At 48.5% G+C, this 21,938-nt stretch overlaps 1 protein-coding gene across 1 annotated transcript in view; it reads left to right on the forward strand.

Annotated features, from left to right (window-relative positions):
- LOC119097414 (serine/threonine-protein kinase par-1) overlaps positions 1-20,912 on the forward strand; it is a 43,774-nt gene extending 22,862 nt beyond the window's left edge. The window contains exons 6-8 of the mRNA XM_037220456.1: positions 13,927-14,106; positions 15,982-18,169; positions 20,904-20,912. Coding sequence (XP_037076351.1) covers positions 13,927-14,106; positions 15,982-18,169; positions 20,904-20,912 — 2,377 coding nt within the window. The remainder of the gene's footprint in view (positions 1-13,926; positions 14,107-15,981; positions 18,170-20,903) is intronic.
- The last annotated feature ends 1,026 nt before the right edge of the window (positions 20,913-21,938 follow it).

A 21,938-nucleotide genomic window follows, 5' to 3' on the forward strand; every position in this document is an offset into this window, starting at 1 on the left:
CACACTCATCACATGCTCATATGCCCACATGCCATGTATATATGTATGTACGCCCACTCACCACATGCCACATATATGTATATATATATATATATATATATATATATATATGTATGTATGTATGTATGTATATATATATATGTATGTATGTATGTATATATATATATATATATATATATATATATATGTGTGTGTGTACATATGCATATATATGTATATGTGTATACATAAACTGCATTATGTATCGTGTATTTTGCAAGCAGGTTGTAAAGAAAACGCTACTCGCTAAGTAATGATAGGGGCTTCGTAGTTTGTTACGGTTCGAGATGTTTCCCGATCTGGCGCATTAAGCGCTTGCTTTCTGAGCTATGCTTGTCGTGAACAGAAGTAAACCTGATGGCGGTAAGAGTCCAAACAAATCACAATCTTGACTTTTTTGTATTTCGTCGACGTTTCTTTAATTCCTTGACATTCTAAGGCATAAAGCTTGCAATCGCGTTTATCACACAGAACATACATAGCAATATCCAGTAACGCCGACCATGACTTGTGGTTAATTGATAACATTAATCATTAGCCTAGTCTACAGGCCGTACTTTGAGCACACATGGAAAATGCCAGCATGATCTTTTGGCATCTTGGAATGTTAAGTTAGAAACATGTTGACATTTTGCATGCAAGTTTTGCAAGTCTTTACCGATCTGTTCAAATGAGGTTCAGAGAAAACACTGATTTCAGTCCATGGTGGGTTCACAGCCAGAATGACATACTGTTCATGGCAGAAATGACAGGATAGCACGGGCCGGGAGGAATGCTTTGTCTGCCAAAAACAGCGGGCGGAATGTAGATAGGCCCACATGCCTGTAACTGCGTTTGCTTTATGGCTCATTGTTGTGTGCCACTGATCGTCTGCGTCCCTCAAGGCTAGTGGGTGGTTATCGCACGTGATCTTTTGGAGATTTTGTCCGACCATGATTTGAACAATGGTGGTGCTACCGGTTCTTTCAGGGAAGGCTAGTAAAAATGATCTTGATTGATTGATGACTTACGCTTTCACGACACCCATGAAGTGACGAAAAATATGAATCGAGTCATCAGCCCCACCTGTCCCACAGCAAATCACACTGCCAGGCCCGTTCTTGCTCAGATTTGCGCCACATACCTCCAACCCTGCATTGACTATTGCCGCTTAGTCTGCCACGACATATCACCGTGGCTAACCCACTCTGACCTCTGAGGCTTCAAAACAGGGCTGCGAGACTAGTAGCATGACTGAACACAATTCAGAACCCCGGCTGCCAAACGCAGACGGAACCTTGGATAGGGCTCAGTCGACACAAGAAACATCATAAACAAATAGCCTGTATTTGCTATTGTACATTCCGACTTGCTTGTGTACTTTCCCCTCTGAAAATGTCATCTAGTTTTCCTTACACGGCCTGCTTTGCAGTGCCGTCAGGCAGCACCTTTATGCAATCATCAACTAAGTGCGATTTCGCTTCACTCCGCTCAAACGATAAATCCGATATACCTCCACACGGGGCCGGTCCGCGCGGCGGCGAAGCCTGTGCGGTGGCTTGTCGCATCCAAAATGACTCACAGAGTTCGGGCCGATCTCGAAATACGTGAGTCTTGCATGGGCCCGCGGGACCCCGCAGGGGCAGCTGCACTCAAAATTAGATATGGGCCACGTGCGCTGCGATGGCCAGTTGACTGACATATTCAAATTACACACACAAGAACGATGGGTCGTGTTAAGCAAGTTGGCTCGTGCACCAATGTGAAATAAAATCCCACCCTGGCAGCCCTAATTTGTACGTCATGATGAGTTTGGTAGACTTTTTAAAGCTTGTTTTCGTGAAATATGTGTGGCAATAAACTCTTTGTGTTGCTCGGTTTGCAGCTATTGTGAGAAGCAGTTGGTTGCGTCCTTTTTCTTTTTTGTGGTTCTTACAACTTATAAAATTACCTATTAAATTAAAATTTTTTGTGGTACTTACAACTTATAAAATTACCATGTCTCATCCTGATCGATGTAATACAAGGTTCGTCTTTTCAGTTTGCCCTTCATGTGCAGTTTGCGTTGGTTTATTGGCAACACCGCCCCCATGAAAGATTGGCATTTCTATGACATGCCGGCATTGCCGTATGATATTCCAGCCATAGCGTCAAGGTGAAGTGAGCCGCAGCTGCCGTCGCATCAGTGCTATTACTTCCGTTGTTCTGTATTTTGAACGTGCCAATGCTGCTGCTTCAGACTCAGGATTGCGGTTCATTACCACTGGAGTACGTATTCCGAAGAGTGCTGCGGGTCGTACGGGTCTCACATGGACCATGAAACGCTTTTGAACTAGGGCGGCTCGGCCCTTCCCAGCTCGACCGGCATGACTTTTAAAGCTAATGTCTTTGCCCCTAAGTTAAGGTCAGCAACTAAAAACCTAATTGTTTAAGAATTGTACCGCTTGGCTGTTGATGATTTGCAGGCTGTTAACTGGGAGCCTTTTTTTTCCTGGAGCCCTGCAACTGGAAAAACTTGCCTCCCCTATTGGGGTAACACTGGAAACGTAAAGTTTCCGCATTCCGAAAAGTCTACAACACAGCGCAAACCCCGAACCAGATATCGAGGAAGTAGCACCGCAGCGTGACGAGACCACCAAACCTCGACAGAGGAGAGAAAACACAATCTAACTGATACAAGTGTGAGTCAATTTGTGCAGCTGGTTACACACGTGTCTGTGCATTGCTCATTCACGAATGTGATTAATGAACATTTGTAATATTAGTCGAATGACGGTGCAGCTCGGACAAACCATCCGGTTGGATATAAAGTTGAGCTCCCACGATTCCCGGACTATGCGTGGGACCCGCACCTCAGCCAGCGTGCCCTGACGTTGCATTTTACGGTAAATGTCTCACAGTTCTGTTGACCAAACAGCCAGGATAAATTTGTTCCCTCGTGCGTGGGTCACTTCATCGGCGTGACGAAGGTAGCGTTCACTCGATCAGCTGTGTCTAGCAAAATATCATATCTCAGAGCCAATTCTGCATACGTTTTGTATAATTTCACATGAGGCCGGTGAAACAAATTTCCAATATCTAAGTTGCTGTCATGCAGGTACTGTCCGAGACCGAAAGTTGAAGGCAGATATTCCCAGGAATTCCACAGCGATCAACGTCCCGGAAAATTGTTCCGTCCTATGTGACGTATAGCGATTTATAAATGCTGTTATGTGACGAAAATTTTGTTGTATATGTTTTGTTGTCGTATTTTTGTCCGCATAATTATTTGCGCGTGAGTTGGTAACACATTTTGGTCGCGGTCAAACATATTATCGGGATCAAAATCACTGAGGCTGAATATTATTACACGCACACAAGCAAATGCAAAAGCGATGTCCCAGCTTTTCCTAAATGCCCTGAAAGTGTGCAAAAAACCGCGCACTGGAATCGCGACGAGTGTACTGGAAACGCGATGAGCCGCAGTATTTTGATCCAACATGATATCCTGGTGCTTATGATTCAAGAGGAACATCATGTCGCGACGTTGCATGTGATACTCTGTCTTGTAATTCCTCCATTGCTGCTGTGCATCGAAGCTCCCAGCTATCTCGACTCTGGGAACAGCTGCTTACATGGGTGCTCAGAGGATAAGCGCATGGCTGTTTTTTGCAAACTGGCCCAAAAATGCTAAGACCGACGACACAATATTGCTGGTCGTAAAATGGTAATTGTGGTCGGCTTCCAGATGTGGGCATGAAAGATTTGTAACTGAAGATAAGACTCTTCACTCGAGGAGAGATCAGGGCAGTCCAACCGCAGCGGCGGCACAGCCGCCTACGACTCCCGGGACATTGCGTGGGCTCGATCTTACCCGGATGGAAGTACCGAGGACAGCTGAAATCACACCAAACGTCACGCTAGTTGCACGCCGTCTTGAGTAGACAGGCTGACACTGGCTATTCTTTCGTAATGACGGCACGCATGTAAACTCAGCGCACGACTCGGAGCCGCGACACCAATGAGGGCGCCTGCGGCCCGGCTCGGGTCGAGTGCGGTCGGTCGGCGGCGCCTCGTCATGCCGGCTGGGCTGTCCCCGCAGGCCACCTGACGGCCGGCGGTCCCGGCGCTCGAGACGCGAGTTGAGCTGTGCCGGACGGGCCGACCGCTAGCGAAGGCTCGTGGGAGCCGCTCCTCATAAGCCCTTGAAGGCTGTGCACATTAGAAGTAAAACACAAGCATTATTAGCGAGCTATCGTCAGATAACGCAGATGTTAGATATTAGTTTTAAATAATAGCAAAAGCCTAAGTCAACAGACGCCTCAAAAAAGAAAACGTACTTGGCTCGGTCTTTTCCAGAGTGGCTGCATGCTACTGTTCTGCATATTGATGTTGTCTAGTAAGACAAAATACGCGATGTAGTATTTTGTTTGGTCAAACACCGAAATTTGATAGGAGAAGGCCCGTTAACCATTATCGAAGCAGAAAAAATGAATTAATCTGAATGGGTCAATAAACTGTGTTGCTTGATCATTTTGCAAGTTTTGTTTACTTTCGGTAACCCGTGTTGCATTGCCCGTGTTTCAACTTGTCCCGTCATTGGTGCTTCGTTTCCTTGTTTTGAAAGAGAATCGACGAAATGAGATTAGGCTGTACTAAACGTAGGTCACCCATGATTCCCCAAGGTAAAACGCCCTTCCTCAATCCCATACCAAATTATGATGAGTTTATTATGATTAGCAGCTGCCAGATACCGGAGAACATCCTTATCTGTGATTTCTAGGTCATATTTGACAACCTCGTCATACTTGACGGACAACTTTAAATAGCTGTCAGAAAAAGGTGTCAGGCAGGCACTCAAAACGTCGATACAGGTGATTTTTGATGTGTCATGCTAGGTCAAAGGGCGAAATGCGCTTGTTACCTTAATCCGGGTGGCGAGCAAGTACTCACCAATCCTCACCAATGGGAAGACAGTGTTAGAAAGTCCTCCCTAAGCCGTGCGGTAGATCCAATTAATGTACAACCTTCGAACGCTCGGATCAGGCTACAAGATCAATGTTGCACCAAGCTTGGCCTAGGAATAGGTAGCCTTTTACAGGAACCGGCACGATAAAAATGCATGCCAGAGTGGTATACATAACAAGCGGTGTCTTAAAAACCTATTTTGAGTACGGATCCTCCGAGGAATGAGCGTTATTTGTCGCTTTTGAGCAGAAGCTCACTGACGTGATCACGGTTTAGAAGGGGTGATCATGAGCCGTCAGGACCAGAAATCTCATCTTTCCGTAAGACATGTTTAATTTATTTTAACTATGCACCGAATATTTCAGCACCGTGCTTAAGAATGTTCAGAAGAGAGAGAGAGAAAGAGAGAGAGAGAGAGAGAGAGAGAGAGAGAGAGAGAGAGAGAGGGGGGGGGGGGAGAGAGAGGAGAGAGAGAGAGAGGAGAGAGAGATATATATATTATATATATATATATATATAATATCCAGACAAAACTGCAGGGGAGCCCTGGCCGTACCCCCCCCCCCCCCTTTAAATATAATGGTAACACTGTCGTAGAAGCTGAAAAACTTGCGCAACACTCCTCTTGAACAAAACTGTCTCTAACTGCACGTCCATCATCTTGCTTTGAAGAACGCGCCACGTACCTTAGTTCTTAACGTTTAAAATAGACAAGAAAGGCCTTTAGCTTCCGCTTTTTTGCCGCAATGGCCTCAAAGTTTGTATGCTGAGTTATCGACATTCAAACACCAGGGGTACTGGTTAAACGACATCATAGAGCATTGAGGATATTGACAGTACTGGACGTTTCGAGCCGCGCTTACGTTTGCGAGAACAAGAACAGCTTATCTCATCAGGTCTCATAACTCGTCTGATCTCCTCAGCTATCTTAGCAATCAGTGTATCTCATCAGCAATATTATCATCAGCTTATCTTATCATCTATCTCATACGTCATCAGTTTGCGATCATAGGCGCAGCGTGAAACATCGAGTTCTGTCAATGTAAAAAATGTTTTCTTTATAACGTACTTCAACCTACATCTACTGATGTATTTAAGGTGGATAATTGAGCATAGGAGCTATGAACTCATGATTTTTAAAGGTGGTTTTAATTCAAAATGTAAAGGTGAAGTTTAAATGTTAGTTGCCGACTAAGCGGAACAAAATTCACAAAAATTGTCACAAGGCTCACCTACCCTGTGAATTAGGTGCTAACGCACCGATATTTCCGGGTCAGATTCATCCCTATCCTACCCGAGTGCGTCGTAATTCATCCGGCGATTCGGGTGCGTGCTGACAGCGCGTTACAGCCTGGACGCTCTGCCATGAGCCTTGATGGCGTCTCCGTCCTCGGTCTTCCAAAGAAAGTTCAGTTTAGTTTGCTGGTATATCTAGTTATTTTGCTAGTATATCTAGTTCGTTTGCAAGCATATCTAGTTAGGTTGCCAGTGTATCTAGTTATTTTGCTAGCCTACCCACATGTGGTAGGTTTTGCTATGTCTGATATACTTTGCTTCACGCCTCGTGGTGGTCTTGGTGTCTCATTCTAGGCGTATGCTGGCGTTCCCGAGTGCTGGGACTCGACACGCAGTTTAGCTGTCGTGAATGTCGTTTAGTGTCGTACGTCCTACGGCATTCTGGACGCCCCATGATGAGACTCGGTGCCGCCGCACCAGGCCGCTCGCCGTGTATGTAGTCCAAGGACATCACAGCTTTACATGTCTCGACGGACCTGCTGATATGCCCGCGAATGCCCACTGACAAGGAGCACACGTGGGGAGACGAGCAAACTGATAAATACCTTCCGGGATGTCCGGGGCGTTAGCTGCCGCTGGACGACATTTCAGCAGGTTTCGGAGGGTAAGAGCGTGCTGCGGACGTTACGCACGAAAGGTGTTTGTTCAATCCCCTATACGTCTAGTTCTTCTGGACAATGTTGGTCTTGTTAAGTACAAGGATTTTCGTCACGTCGTGCGACTTCCGGCGCGTTTTTGATGACGCAGAACGCGCGGCAGGTTTTGCTCGTTCATGCGTTGCGAATAAATCCTTGTGATTTATTGTTGGCGAGGTTGTCAATGATAGTTATCAGTAGAACCCTGAGCAGTTTTGTAGGGCTGCCTGGAAAGAACGGGTTTCCTCAAAGCTCGTATGTCTAGTTTCCATGCACAGGTAAACCTGGCTGGAACCGCGACCCTGTGTAAAGATCACTGATGTCACCAAAATATGACAAATTTTCCCCTTTTCTCTGAGTTTGAGAGGCTCAAGTCTGATGCAACGAAGCTTAAGTATCGGTATCAAATGACCAGAATTGGTCTTGTGTTGAAATTACTTCTTAAATGTTCTTGAAAATGCAGTAATTACTGCAAGCTTTCCAGTTCTAACGTATCCAATTATTATGCCTTAATATAATTGATAGGTTTTAGATAAGACAGCAATAATAGCCTTATTCCTGGAAGAAAACCATGAGGATGAAGAGCGAGGTGAGGTGATATTTTGACAGCATGCCTTTGTCAAAACTATTAAAAGCAGTATGACTACTGTTGTATGTGGTGTCCGTGATTAGAGTACGTTATTTTTAGGTTATGTTCTATTATTCTGTAGCAGTCCTCATTAGACTACTGTTATTCGTTTCGATCAGGGCATTCCCCTGAAATATCAACTCAACTATCGCTTCGTGGTCCTGGTTTTTCTACGAGGAATAAGTATTTTACTGCTGTCTTATCTGTATACATAATGTTCCTCGCAAATGCACTAAACAACTTACGTAATTATTAGTGCTCTCATACCTACATGACAAAGTACAAGTCAGTATCTGAACATGTTAACATGTGCAAAACACTTACATTTTTCACACAGGGTAGGCGCCCTTTTCAGGGAAGAAGGTCCTGTCCGCTGCAAATAAATAAGAAATATGAGATAATAACGCAGACATGCGAAAAGTAAGGTGGAAAGCATGGAGACGGTAACTTTGATTTTTTATTCACTACACTACCCACTTGTTCTTATCTGGAACTCCATATGGCGACGACCTGGATTCCGCTTGCAATGCTACTTAACCACGCTATGGAGAAAGGTACGCAAACCAGTCGTAGGTCGCAGTTGTACCACTGCGTTTTAACCGCATGGACCGCAATGTTAGGTTTCGTTGATTCATTTATTGAAAAGGAGCACGCTGAATGAGAAACCCTCACACTGAATAAGGACTAAAATTACTTGAAGCTGGAAGAAAGTACATGGAGCGTATTTCAACCGCGCATCAATGATGCAGCATGGAATGTATTAAATACAAATCTAGTGCAAAAGCTGGGCCCTTCTGATGCTGTGGACAGAATGAACACGGCTGTCAAAACTGCCTTGCCTTTAACATAAAGTTCAATTTTAATATAACGAGTATACCGCGAAAATAATTTCCACATTTATTATCACTTCTCGGTGCGCTGTACGCAGCGTCCTAGAATTGCCGACTTTGGGTGTAAAGCAACACCCTGTGAGGAGACATTTTTCACTCCTTTTCCACATATTTCATGTGAATTTTTCACTCCTGCCTGACATTGTCTAATCGCACATGCCAAACCCCTATTTCCCTCTCTGAGGTTTTCAGATGTCATCCGAAACCGAGCTCACTTGAAACCACCAAGCATCAACGAGGCTCCGTAGAACCTGGACACCTATGGATATGACCTGCCTCACCTACATCTGAATCATGTCTATGTATGCACAGAGCAAGGGCGCCAGGTACCTACAAGCCCAAGAACCCCAGCGACCTTAGCCGCTTGCACGAATTAAGTTTGGTTTGTTTACAAAATGCATCACAATCTGCAGCTGTGCGCCAAATGCAGTTTTCACGCATCCCCTATTTTTGTGGTCTCACCACCACGCCCCGAAAGCAGAGCCTGGTGCAAACACCAGCAAGGCCTGATAGATAATTTTATTCCGCGTATTTCTTTTCTCCCAAGGAAACTTGACCACCAAATTGCATCACTCCCGAAATGCATGAGTGCAAAGTTCAAGAAATGTCTTCTAATTCCAACTTACAAGATGAATATCACCATTTGAGCACTTACATTAACAGATTTTAAGTCAACTCAGCTGATTACAAAATTTCGCGAGAAAAGCACCAGTCTTTATGTTCATTTAGCTACTTTTGTTTTTCTTGGTATCATACCAGTGTGACACCACTTTATTCTTCCTTCCTTTTCGATTGCATTTAAAGGTACCATCGGTCGATTAAAATTGTGACCAATTTCTCCATAAGATACTCCAACGGCAAACTTGTACGTATTTTATACATAAATTGGATTAATTCGCCAGCCGCCCAAACATGTTTGATATGCACCCAAGCGTGAACAATTCACAGGGAATGAAGGAGCCAATTTGAAGCACGGAACTTATTTTTACCGCCATTTTTGCACTCTTAACCCTTCGGTTAACCGTTTTCTTGGCTCATGACGGTGCTCAATAATGATAATTCCAAGCCTTTCGAGTGTTTGACTCACCAGGCTACCTGTCAAGGCTATTAACGGGAGGCAAGGCTGCCATACAAAGCCTTAGGACAGACCTGACGCAGCTAATACAGAAGTGTTTCATGACAAAGGTCTGTCCTCTGGAGATGTCTATCGTGCACACCTCTTACTTGTTTCGCATTTTAATCTCGAAGTTTGGTGGGCATTATTGAAATTTATATTTGGGGGGGGGGGGGGGTGAGTCAGATGACTCTGTCTGCCAGAAGACCATGCAAAAAGTACTGAATTTGTATTTTTGGGGAGAGCAGGAAGAAGCCAGGAAGTCTCCTGTGGACCAAGTAATTGTTTACCTTACCTGCCTTCAACACATGATGCAAGCAGGGTGAGGTAGGTAGCAGGGACAATAGACATGAGCAAGGTCACCAGAGGTAGGCATTTTCTGTTTTAATGCATCGAGTTTTGCCATAAGACAAATTATGATGCCACAAGCCTATTTTGTTCCATATTCTTGGTTATTTGCACCAAATTTCTTAAAGCGGTTCCTCATGACTGCTTTAACCAAATGTTTTCTGTAAATGTCATGGTTTGCTGACCGGGAAATGACTGTACTCTATACATGCACTACATTGTTTTAACACAGGGATACTCTAAGCTGCATAGCAATTGTAACATCAATTAGATATTGATATGTAGCAACTAGTCAGACCGCCCCATTTGAAACGTGAAGCCAACATCACAAACTTTGTCATTAAATATGAATAAACAAGCCCAAATGGATGTTTTTGCTGCAGCTGAAAAGGCAAGCAACAATACTGGCATGGTCATCTAAAAGTTATGTTTTTTTTGGAGAAGAGAGATTGTTTTTGAGCATACCTATTATTGTCCTTGACATAGGTTAACCATGACAATCAAAATGGGTTGTTCAAAGTGATTAAAAGTGTTTTGGTTTGTGTGTTGTCAACTTTGTCTGATGTCAACAAGCATACACAAATAAACTGAATAAAAATGCAAATTGAAACCAGCCAAAAACTAGCTTTAGATATCATGTTTTTATCACAAGTGCTGCTGTCAACAGATAGGTGAGTTTAGATGATGTTCGTCATATGGGCTACTCTAAGTTTGGTTAAGTTGGTCAAGTGCATGACAAATGGCGATAGGAATTGTGCAAGAATCAGTAACTCACAACTGCTGCTGTGATACAAACAGGTTATACAGGATGAGATGATGTAAGGCCTATTTAAGTTAGGCATAGACTGCTTTCATGGAAGTAAGCATTGGTATTTTGTGGGAAACAGTGACAAAATGTTTGTTTTCCCTGACCCCATCTTAACAGAAGCCAGAAGTATGTCTATTGTGTTTGACTTGGCGATGGGCTGATGTGTAGGAGTCCAAGGTTGTTTTGTTTGAGTGTTTCATGCCTGTTGAATTTTCTGTTGTAATGTTGTTATTGAATTTCTTTGCTTTGATTTGTTTTAAAAGTCCTGTGGAAGGGAACTGAAAAGTGCGGCATCATATTATTGGTGTTATTAATTTGTTATGCTCATAATACTGTGATGAACTTACTATGTTTTAACACGCGCCCGGTTGGCCGGCTAGATACCCTACGCCCGGGTGGGGGTGGGGGTGGGTCAATTTGCTTCACCCCCCCTCCCCCCGCTGAGATGTCTGGAACTAAGAAATCTAGATACACCAAATTTACAGGGTGTCTTGACCTATACGTAAACTCACTTAGGTTAAGGTTTCAGCTTCCTAGGTCATGACCTTCAGGCCGAATAAGGTCAAACAAGGTCAAATTCCAGGTTGGTCTCCAAAGCGCTCCCAGAACCTAGGCAACTGTCTCTAAGCAAAAGGTCACAAGCCCATTTGAGGTCATTGGCCTTGTTCAACCCTTTGAAGGTCATGGTGACCAAAATGATACAAGACTGCTCTGCGTTTTGCATTGGAATAAGCGACAAAGATTGTGCTAGGCAGTATGTTCCTAAAGCAAAACGTTCGACTCGCGTCATCTTAGGTCAATGACCTGTTCTGACCTCTAAGAAGTCAACTGAAGGTGTATAATGCGGTTCCTGCTGTCATTAAATTCGGAATGAGCACCAGAGACCATCCCATACAGCAGGCCCTAGAGTAATAAATCTGGTTGGTTTTGACCTTGGTCTGAACATCATACTTGACCTTAGGTCAACGTAATTTACTCATTCAATATTTGTGGTGCCTAAGAAAGCATCTCAGAGATGTACGTCTTCGTCAAACGCTCCTTTGTTGCATCAGATTGGACGATTCCCTAGAAATTGCCTTCGCTAAAACCATGGGCTGACTTTGACCTGTCATAGGTCAGCGACCATACAAAGTACATCTAAAAGTTGCATCTCAAACGATCCGCTATGCAATTTTCTACAGCCATGCAAAACTTGGCGCAACTACGTCGCGCCGTTCAGAAACCATCCGGGAAAAGCCCTCGGGGGGGAGGGGTCAATTTGCACTCTTCCCCCCCCCCCCCCCACCTGAGCGCGTGTTAATGTATTCTGTCTCACCTGAATGCCCTAAGATGTTAAAAAACGAAATAGTTTTGTCAGGTTCTTGCTATTACGTCTATGCCAACTTGAAATAGATGTCTTTGTTTGTTGAAGCATCAGTCACGAGCTCATAAGCTCCATCTTTTGTGAATTGATTTTTTCACTGCCGCACGGTTTTTTGTGATGGAATTTTTCACTCCCACCCTAGTACAAAAGCGATTCTAGCTCCCTGGCTGTACGCCATTTCCCGAGCACCACTGCACGCTATGTGTCAGCTCCCAAGCATTGCTTTACACTGAATGCTAGCTCCGAGTCATGCTTCATGCTGTATGCTAGCTTCTGAGCACCACTTCACGCTGTATGCCATCTCCCAATCGCTGCTTCACATTGTACGCTAGCTCCTGATCGCTGCTTCACGCTGTACGCTAGCTCCCAATCGCTGCTCCACGCTGTATGTCGTCTCCCAATCGCTGCTTCACACTGTACGCTAGCCCCCGATCGCTGCTTCACGCTGTATGCCATGTCCCAATCGCTGCTTCACGCTGTACGCTAGCTCCCGATCGTTGCTTCACGCTGTATGCCATGTCCCAATCGCTGCTTCACGCTGTACGCTAGCTCCCGATCGTTGCTTCACGCTGTATGCCATTTCCCAATCGCTGCTTCGCGCTGTACGCGATCTCCGAGCACTGTTCTACGCGTTAAGCTTGCTCTAAAGCACTGTTTGTACTGCTTTTGATCGGCATCTGTGGGTATCCGTTAATCTGACGGCAGCCTGCTTATTGACAAATGTGGTGGACGTCGATAAAATCTACTTCCCTTGCTATTCATCTTCTCAGCATTCCGAATTGGGATGGCGCAACTGCCCGCGACTGCCCGCCCGTGCAGCCAGTTGACTTTACCTTTTGCCTGCTCTCAAAAGAAGCATGCGAGGATTCTGCATGCGTGCGTTGTAATTTTATTCGAGCCAAGACGACATTAAATATCGTGTGCGTGCGCCCGCACGCGCGCGTGCGTGTGTGTGTGCGCACATTTACACCTGAAAACGCTTCCATACCTTTAAATCGTTGCGTTTCCTACAAGTATATACGATTTGTCATGTTTTGCCTCATTTAGCATCTAATTGAGGCAGCGGTTTGCTAGATCAGTTTGCTCATGGCCATTGCCCTTATGTAATCGCTGATTTATTACTTTGCTCAGCATTGGCATAGCTGACAATGCTGAGATTATAGCCAAGGAAACATATAAGGTTTCGACAGAGATAATTGGGATGCACCGTTCATAATCAAATATGAGGTGTTGACTAATTCTATACATGTAATGCCACACCGCACTCATTGATTTTCCAAGGTCATGTTGAAGGCGTCGAACAATTTTTTTTCTCAGCACACATAAGTTGTGAAGCTGTTTGATTGTAAAACTAAACCAATAAGTTGTGATCGGCTCATCGGCATACAAATTACTATGGATGTTTTGTTGCAGACTGAAAACCGGATTGGTTTACATCGGATTTGATCGATCTAATTTTTGCCTTCGCCTGACATCACTATCCGTCCCCGCAACCGCACAAGTCGTTTCTGGGTGCCGAATACTAGCTGACGAGATAAGGAGCCTGGAACGCCATACAGTCGCACGAGCGAGCACTGGCCTCCACGCCCGCTTTGGACCCGGTCCAACGAGGCGACAGCCCTCTCTGTCGCTGGACCGAAGCTAACGTTCCAGCATTCTGTATGGACATTGGACTTTGAAGGGCCGCAAAGCAGCTGGCGGGTCCGCGCGTGGCACCACCGCTGACCTCACGCCAACTGCCGCACGGGTTGCGTGATGCCCGCTGGCCCACGCTGGCCGGGGTCAGAGGTGCGTTCCGCGTTACAGAGCCTACGCACGGCCGGCGCTGGCAGCCGCTCATCGTCCGCTTACTGACACGCACCCGTTCCTGTGTCCCCAGGTCGGTCGGAGTGCTGGCGTACGTGCTGTTGACGGGCTTCACACCGTTCGGTGGCGATACCGACTCTGAAACGTTCCGCAACATCGCCAAGGCCGAACTGGAGTTCCCCGACGAGCTGTTCGAAGACGTGTCAGAGTCAGCCAAGGATTTCATCCGGCGATGTCTGCTGAAGGACCCAAGGTGAGAACCCTCAGTGATCAGCGATGAGTGATCAGTGACTGGTGATTTGTGACCACTGATCAATCATCAGCGATCAGTGATCAGTGATTAGTCATCAGTGATCAGAAATCGTCTGTCTTTGTCCTCTCAGTGCCCTACACGCCGCACAAAGAAGGAAGGCATCGAAGCTGAAATATATATTGTTATCGCGTTTGAAGTCGATTTAGATTGCCTATTCACGCACGGGATGCAGTGTAATCGCAGGCATGTGCAAAATGCGTTCAAGTTGAGACTGAGCTGCACGGCTGACAGTTCTTGAGACATCGGTCACGTTGAGTCGCAGACGTTGTTTACATCTTGTCCTTCCGTGCACACATTTGCTGTGCACTGAAGGACGAGCGGCGTAGAGCGAACGTCGGGCGTGCTCGAGACAAGGTCCCATTTCAGTCGTCCTCCCGCACCGAAGCGCTTGCTGCTATCAGAGCGCCGTTAGTAAAAGGCTGCGCCGCGTAACAATGAACATATCAGGTTGTTGGGGCCTAATTGAGGGAACATAAGCGGGTGCAAAGCGGACGAGCGGGAGCGGACAAAGCGGACGAGTTACACAGCTCCGTGAGCGTTTGACGCCGACGGCTGCGCTGCGGTCGGCGGCCGAGCAGCCGTGTTTCGGGTATGTGCACCTGAGGCCGGGCATTATCCGGTGCACGGTGTACCTTCCACGAGAGCGGGAGTCACGGTCCCTTTATGGTGCGCTGACCGGGCGGACACCGCAGTGGCCTGCCTGGCCTGTCCGCTAATCTGTTGGCGGACAGGGAAGATGTTGGCCCGTGGAGCCCAGGTGAGTTATGACATGGTTAGAGTCTGAGTCTACTAGCACGGCAACCACGCGTCATTTCCTTCATGGCCGTGTTAACGAGCTTAAAACCGGCGACCTCCACCCTTGGGTCAGTTGGTGTGATGGCCCTCCGCGAGCACAGCAGCAGCCGCAGATGAGCTGCGCATCCGCCGTCCGCTGGCGCCGCTGCACAGCTGATATCCGGGGGTCCGGGCCGGCAGGGACGGGAGCACTGGACAGACCAGGTCTGACTCACACACGCCCCCGTCGCCTGCTTATTTGGGACGGTTATCAATGGCGACTGTTTCTGCTGTCTTCACCCGTGACAGCCGGGCCCAGTGACGCTCGCCGTTGGGGTGGAGGGTGTCCCGCCTCTGGTGCTGGATCTGCTGTCTTCACCCGTGACAGCCGAGCCCAGCGACCCTCGCCGTCGGGGTGGAGGGTGTCCCGCCTCTTGTGCTGGATCTGCTGTCTTAGCCCGTGACAGCCGAGCCCAGTGACCCTCGCCGTCGGGGTGGAGGGTGTCCCGCCTCTTGTGCTGGATCTGCTGTCTTCACCCGTGACAGCCGAGCCCAGTGACGCTCGCCGCCGGGGTGGATGGTGTCCCGCCTCTTGTGCTGGATCTGCTGTCTTCACCCGTGACAGCCGAGCCCAGTGACGCTCGCCGTCGGGGTGGAGGGTGTCCCGCCTCTGGTGCTTAGTGAATTGATGCCAAGCGGCGCACTGACGATCTGGCGACGAAGAGATTAGATACGGGAACAGCGTTTCTGAGTGCCACATAGACAGTGCAGTAGTAAAGGAAAGAACGCACAATCGGAGAACAAGTGGACCAAACAGCTGCATGTGTCCACGGCGTGATAGTCTTGTGTCACATGTGAGCCATGCTGCATCCATTTTAAAAATGACAGCCACTGTGAAGATAAACCTGTTCCGCCCCTTCGACCGGTACTCGGTCGCTGCAATCGCAACGCGACGCTGTTTTACCCCCATCGGAACATTCTGTATCCCGGACCATGTTGGTGGGTGCCAAAACATTTACGTCCACCACGACCTCTTTTCAGAGAGCGTCCCAGGGCCCGAGAGCTGCTTGCGATGCGCTGGCTGCAGCGTCGCTCCAGCCTGGCCCCTCCGGAGATCGTCATCGCCCCGGCCGCCGACAGCATCGAACACCTGTCGAAAGTCAACGACTCACCGAGGAACCTGCGCCGATCCATCTCCAAGAGCCGCGAAGTGCTCTCCGTCAAGGTCAGCAAGAGCAACCTGAAGAAGAACATCTCCAAATCACGGGAGCGGCTGTGTGACCTCAAGTTCAGCCTCCCAAAAAGCTCAGACCAGTTCCCGTCCTGCCTCCGAGCTAGCACGTCCCGGCTTGCTGACGGATCAGGTGGCAGGCCGCCGTGGAAGGGTGCCGGTGCCGGTGGGCCCACGAACAGCGTTTCCACCTCGGCCATGGACCGGGTCAACACGTTCAAGGTGCGGGATCAGTACCAGAGCCAGGTGGCGGCCAGCCTGAGCGGCAGCTGCCAGAGCCTGGACGGTGGCCCGCCGCCGTTCGTGCGCCACAACAGCCTGCGCGGCCGCCGGAAGACCTCAGCACAGAGCGGCGAGCCGGCCAACCTCCGGTCGTCACTGCGACGCACCAGGAACAAGGAGGGCGCTCTGAACCGGAAACACAGCACCCAGGCGGAGGACTGCAAGCTGGCGCCAGACAGCGACAAGAACAAGGAGCTAGACAAGCGGTCCGTGTCGTCTCATGATGGGTCTGAGCCAATTCCGCGCACTGAACGCCAGAGACGCAGTTCAAGGAAGGAACCGCTGACTTCCATGGATGAAGGCAATCTCAGTACAGCAGAAAACATTGTAGATAGTTATCAACACGAGCTCTCCATGCTCCGTACGAATTCCGGGAAATCGCAAGACACTAAGCTGAAGACAATGCAGGGAGTTGGGCATGGCGAAGAAAAAGAAAACCAAAAGCTAAATATGTCTCGCTCTCACTTGGTGTCAGCTACGAATAATTCAAAGCTGTCCAAGCTGTCCAATGACGAGCATCCACACACCAGCCAGAATCCTTCCGACGTGAATGATGGCCAAGCGAAAACTCATCATGTGAGCGGCAACCCGACGCTCACCAATGGCTTTCGAAGACAATCCTTGGCAGGGAAAAGCCGATCTCCGGAGTCGAACAGACCCGGCACGGGCGTATCAACACCTGGGTCCGTCGTCAATGGATGTGAGGCTACCGGGAAGACAGACACATTCCCAGTTTCTCCTCCACGTCCACCATCACGTGCCCAAAGTCAAGAAAGGAGGGCGAGAAAGCGGCCCGAGACGTCCGGCGGCGCGCGCCAGTCGGTACTGGAGCGCAGGAATACGGTGGCCGCCTTGCCTGCTCCCGCCACCGCCGCGACCTCTCGCCGCCGTCAGGGGTCATTGGATCGGCAGGAGCGCGGCGTTAACACCGTCTCGGCCTCCACCTGCGAGCGAGCCGTCAACACGGACGCCGTCCGACTGGCGGCCATCATAGACGAGGACGTGGTCTGGGAGCAGACGCAGGCGCTCGGGCCGCGCTCTGTGCGCGGCCGACCGGCCGTCGAACTGCCCCGCTCGCCGCCCACCCGACAGCGGCGCGAATCGAGCGAGCGCAAACTGCGCGAGCCGATCTTCGAGAGGTCAGCGCCGCTGCGCTCCAGCCGGCGCGACTCGTCCTGGCAGCAGGGATCACCTCAGCCGGCCGCCTCCCGCGCCAGCTCCACCGAGGACGGACGCCGCTGGCGCAAGGCCTCGGCCGACGAGGACGGCAGGGCGCTCCGCAAGTCCTCCACTGACGAGGACGTGCGCCGGCTGGCTGTCCTCTCGGGGGTCAGGACCGACAAGAGGACGGGCTCCACCGAGGGCGGCAAGCGTCTCCGCAAAGCCTCGGCCGACGAAGACGGCAGGCGTCTTCGCAAGTCCTCCACTGACGAGGACGTACACCGGCTGGCGTCTACATCCGACGCTCGAGACGAAAAGAAAGCGCCCCCAATCATCGTGAAGAGGACGACACCTTTCCACCGACGCTCCAGCTCCCTGACCAGCGACTTGGGCAGCAGCGAGGTGTCTAGCGACGCCGGCAGCGAGTCGTACAACGTCATATCCTGGGAGGAGAAGGCCGAGCCATCGGCCGGCGGCGGGCGGACCACCGAGCTGCGGCCGGTGGTCACCACGCGGCTGGTGCGGCGACCCCACTCGCGCAGCAGCCAGGCGGCGGTGGCGGCCGCCGCCGGCCAGGACGGCCGCCCCCAGAGCGCCACCTCGGCCCAGGACGGCGACGAGCGGCCGCGAGGCTCCGTCTACAGCCGGGCCGTCACGCGGGCCGTCGGGCGCTTCCAGGCGCTCGCCAAGCAGCCCAGACAGCGCCAATCCGCGGAGCCTTGCGCGAGGTCACTGAATCCCAGGGAGGGGGCAACAGCAGGCAGGACTCCTGGTCTGAGGTCAGCGTAGACGTTTGGAACGGCGGCGAACCTGTTGTGCATCCGGGCTAGCTGTGTACCTGATGTGAGTTGCTGCTCCTCTCTACACGGCTGTGTTCGACGCGGTGTCGAAGTTTTCATATATATGCAACTGCATTTGTTGGCGTAAACACACCACACACAAACACCCACACACACACACACACCTACCCCCCCATATATATATATATATATATATATATATATATATATATATATATATATGTTTGCATCCACTTGCGAACATACGTGCGAATGCAAATACGCTGATTTTCTCGCGTTCGTGTCGGGATGCACATCCGCTAGTTTGGGTGGCAAAGGAGAGAGTGGCCTATTCTTAAACCAGAAATGCTTCATATTGAAAGTGGATAAGATATATTGATTTTGTAATCCAATTGGTTAGACAATGCACTTGTATATTACTGAAGCGGTCTGTATTATCCCATGTGCTCTGATACTGACAATACATTGGTGGTGACTGCTGTTGCCATTTTGAAATTGTTATGCATGACGCCAAGAAATGGGCATTTTTTGGTATTTGCTACGCATAAACAGGCGACGATGAGTGTTCCTCCGGACCTTACATTAACACCCAGAATAATAAACGCAAGTCTGGACAGTCCAGGCTAAAAAGAGGAGGCAAAAATAATCAAAGAACAAGGTTGTAAAGCCACACAGTAGGTGCGGCTAGTAGAAATTTATTCAGCAGCGAAGAAAGCAAAATAGTGGTCGCAGCAAAAGGCAGCATACGACTCTACTAGCACTCGCCCAGGCAACTAGCTTACTCGCACGGCAATAGTATCATGACTTTGAGGCAGGCTTACCAGGGCAATGGCTCGGCCCGATGGATGCAGACCTAAAGCTCCAGATTCGGTCGCCCACCAAGGTTCACGCTTGGCGGGTGACAGAAAGACACAGTCGCACATTTCAAGGGTAAAAATGTACACATTGTGGCAGTAAAATAATACACACGTGCGCAGAGGTGCACGCACACAGACGCACGCCCACGCATACGCACACCACATCACCCTGTGGTCCATCAAATGCATTATGAGCTGCGGCCTGCTTCACGCTAATGTTTTTCTTAAGATCCTTCAAGGGATTGCTGCAAGTTTTCTGAATGTTGCAAGCTGATTGCAAGTTTTCATCACGACCTACGTTTTGTGCTACATAACGCAGGAATTTTGGCAATGTTTCCGGCCATGGGGGAAAGAAGACCTGAAACCGACTATCTTAACAGCGCTCGAGCGGGGGTTTAAGGTTTTCTAGAGTGAGTTATGAGCGATGCGGCGTAGCTTTAGCTGTGGACAACTAAAGGACGGATCTTTTGGTACGAAAAAACAGATGCGCCTTGAAGGTCACTGACCTATGGCAGATCAAAGACAGGCCTTGGCTATCACCGAAGAGCATTTCTAGAGAATCGTTCGATCTGATGCGACAGTGGAGTGTTAAGCGGAGCCATATGTCTCTGAAATAGTTTTTTAGGCAATGAGATAATGGGATTTCTAAGTACAAAAATTCTATCAACCTATGAAGGTTAGACCAAGGTAAAAACCTATCTGCTTTTTACTCGTGAGGTTGCTCGTATATGGTAGTTTCTGGTGCTCCTTTCGAATGTATTAAAAACAGGGTTTGCAACAGACACTCTTCATCAACTTCTTAAAGATCAGAGCGAGTCACCGAACTAAAATGACCCAAGTCAACATTTTGTTTTTAGAAGCATAGCGCCTAGCGTAATATCTGACGCTTATTCAAATGCAAAATTGGAAGCAATCTCGCATTTTTTTGGTCATTTTGGCCATCTTAAGGTGAAAATATTTTAATGAAAACCAGCGACCTTATATGACCATAACCGACCTTAGCTGGAAACCAGTGACCTTTTACTTGAACAGGTACCCAGGTTCAAGGTGGCTGCAGGAGGAGGCCTGAGGGCACTTCTGACACCCATCTTTAGCTTGACCTTACTTGACCTTAGTTGAGCCAAGGGTCATGACCTATGGACAACAAATTTTGACACAATTAAAAATGCAGGCCATTTTACGTACAGGCAATCCATCCTGTGAATATGGTATCTCTAGCTCTTAAATATTTGAGGTCTCAGGGGAGGGGGTGGGACAAAGTGACCCCCATCCCCGAGCGAAAGGTACTCAGCTGGCCACCTGGGCGCGTGTTAAGGGTAGCGTCTTAGTCGAGTATTTTAATACCAATTAAAGAGATTAAAACACGGACAAATATACCAGATCGTCACGAGAAAGGGCCAAAACCCGCGAACATGACGACGTCCGAGTTCGGCAAACAGGCATCAGTTTATTTGTTGTTGCCTTGGTAGCATCAGGTTCGGATATTTTAGGTAGCATAGTAGAGCCACATAGACCAGAATGGATGCACGCTGCAGCACAGCAAATATAGTTTTTTTCGGTGCATTTTGTTCATCAAAGTGGCGCCTTCATTTTGTGGTTACTCTGCTGACGTCACCAGTGCGTTCATTTCAGAGGGCATGATCGAGCAAAAATTGGATGATGGTATGCACTATCCAGTATTTTGTCATTTAGGCCTCTGAAAAAACATTGCAATGCGCCAGTGTGTGTTGCTCACGATCAATTATTAATGCACGCTCGTACAGAATGTTAATTTTGCTTGTGTGAGCTGCGAATGCAAATCTCCGTACAAGGCTGCAATAGCCTATGTGTGTTAAAACCAGTGAATTATGAAGTACAAGAAACGACTGTATATTCAAGAAGAACTTGCATTGGCATTCGGCTATTGACCTTGCCCCAGGGCGGACGCGTTCTGAGGCGCTCGGCGGCTGCATCGCGTGGCCGTGACAGCGGGCTCTGTGGCGATGTGTGGTTGAGCTGGGTCGGTGCCAGAGTTTCCAACAACGAAATGAAGTGAAGTGCTCTGAATACTTCTCGCCCGCAGATGAGCGCCCGAAGCTTGTGTGAGAAGTGAGCTGGGTGCGAGCGCACGGGTGAGTGGAGAGTGAACCCACCCAGTCAAAGCATGGATGACGCTGACGTTTTCCTGGAGGCAGATGTACGTTTTCCTTTCCAAAACGCCTGACGGGGGCCGGTCAAAGACAGAAGCCCGTAAAAAAAAAATGTTGAAAAGATTGAAGATAGTGAGTCAAGAGAATGTCAAAAAACCGTTAGGAAACTAGCATGGTTTAACAGGTGAAAGCTTTCTAGCCTCTAAATTTGAGGAGAGGATGCCCATGATCAGACAAAAAATATAATGCATCACGAGACGATTTCGACAGTGATCAGAAACTAATTTTCGCTCGCTTTTAAATGAATCACAGCAAATTTGGATGCTATTAAAGTCAGACTGGAGCAAAAGATTGTACATCTAGAATCACATGTAGCCGAACGTGACGACCGGATTAAAAAGGTCAATGATCAAGTGACCACCTATGATCAAGTTGTCAAGAAAGCGCAGGAAGACGTAGAGCCCAGACACAGTCAATGGAAACCGTCCGAGCTCATCTTGTCCGGAAAGGCGATGTCCGGCGCCCCGCCCTGACGCCG

Source organism: Pollicipes pollicipes, unplaced genomic scaffold (genome assembly GCF_011947565.3).
Source record: "Pollicipes pollicipes isolate AB1234 unplaced genomic scaffold, Ppol_2.1 Scaffold_4295;HRSCAF=5057_pilon_pilon_pilon, whole genome shotgun sequence".
NCBI classification, from domain to species: Eukaryota; Metazoa; Arthropoda; class Thecostraca; order Pollicipedomorpha; family Pollicipedidae; genus Pollicipes; species Pollicipes pollicipes.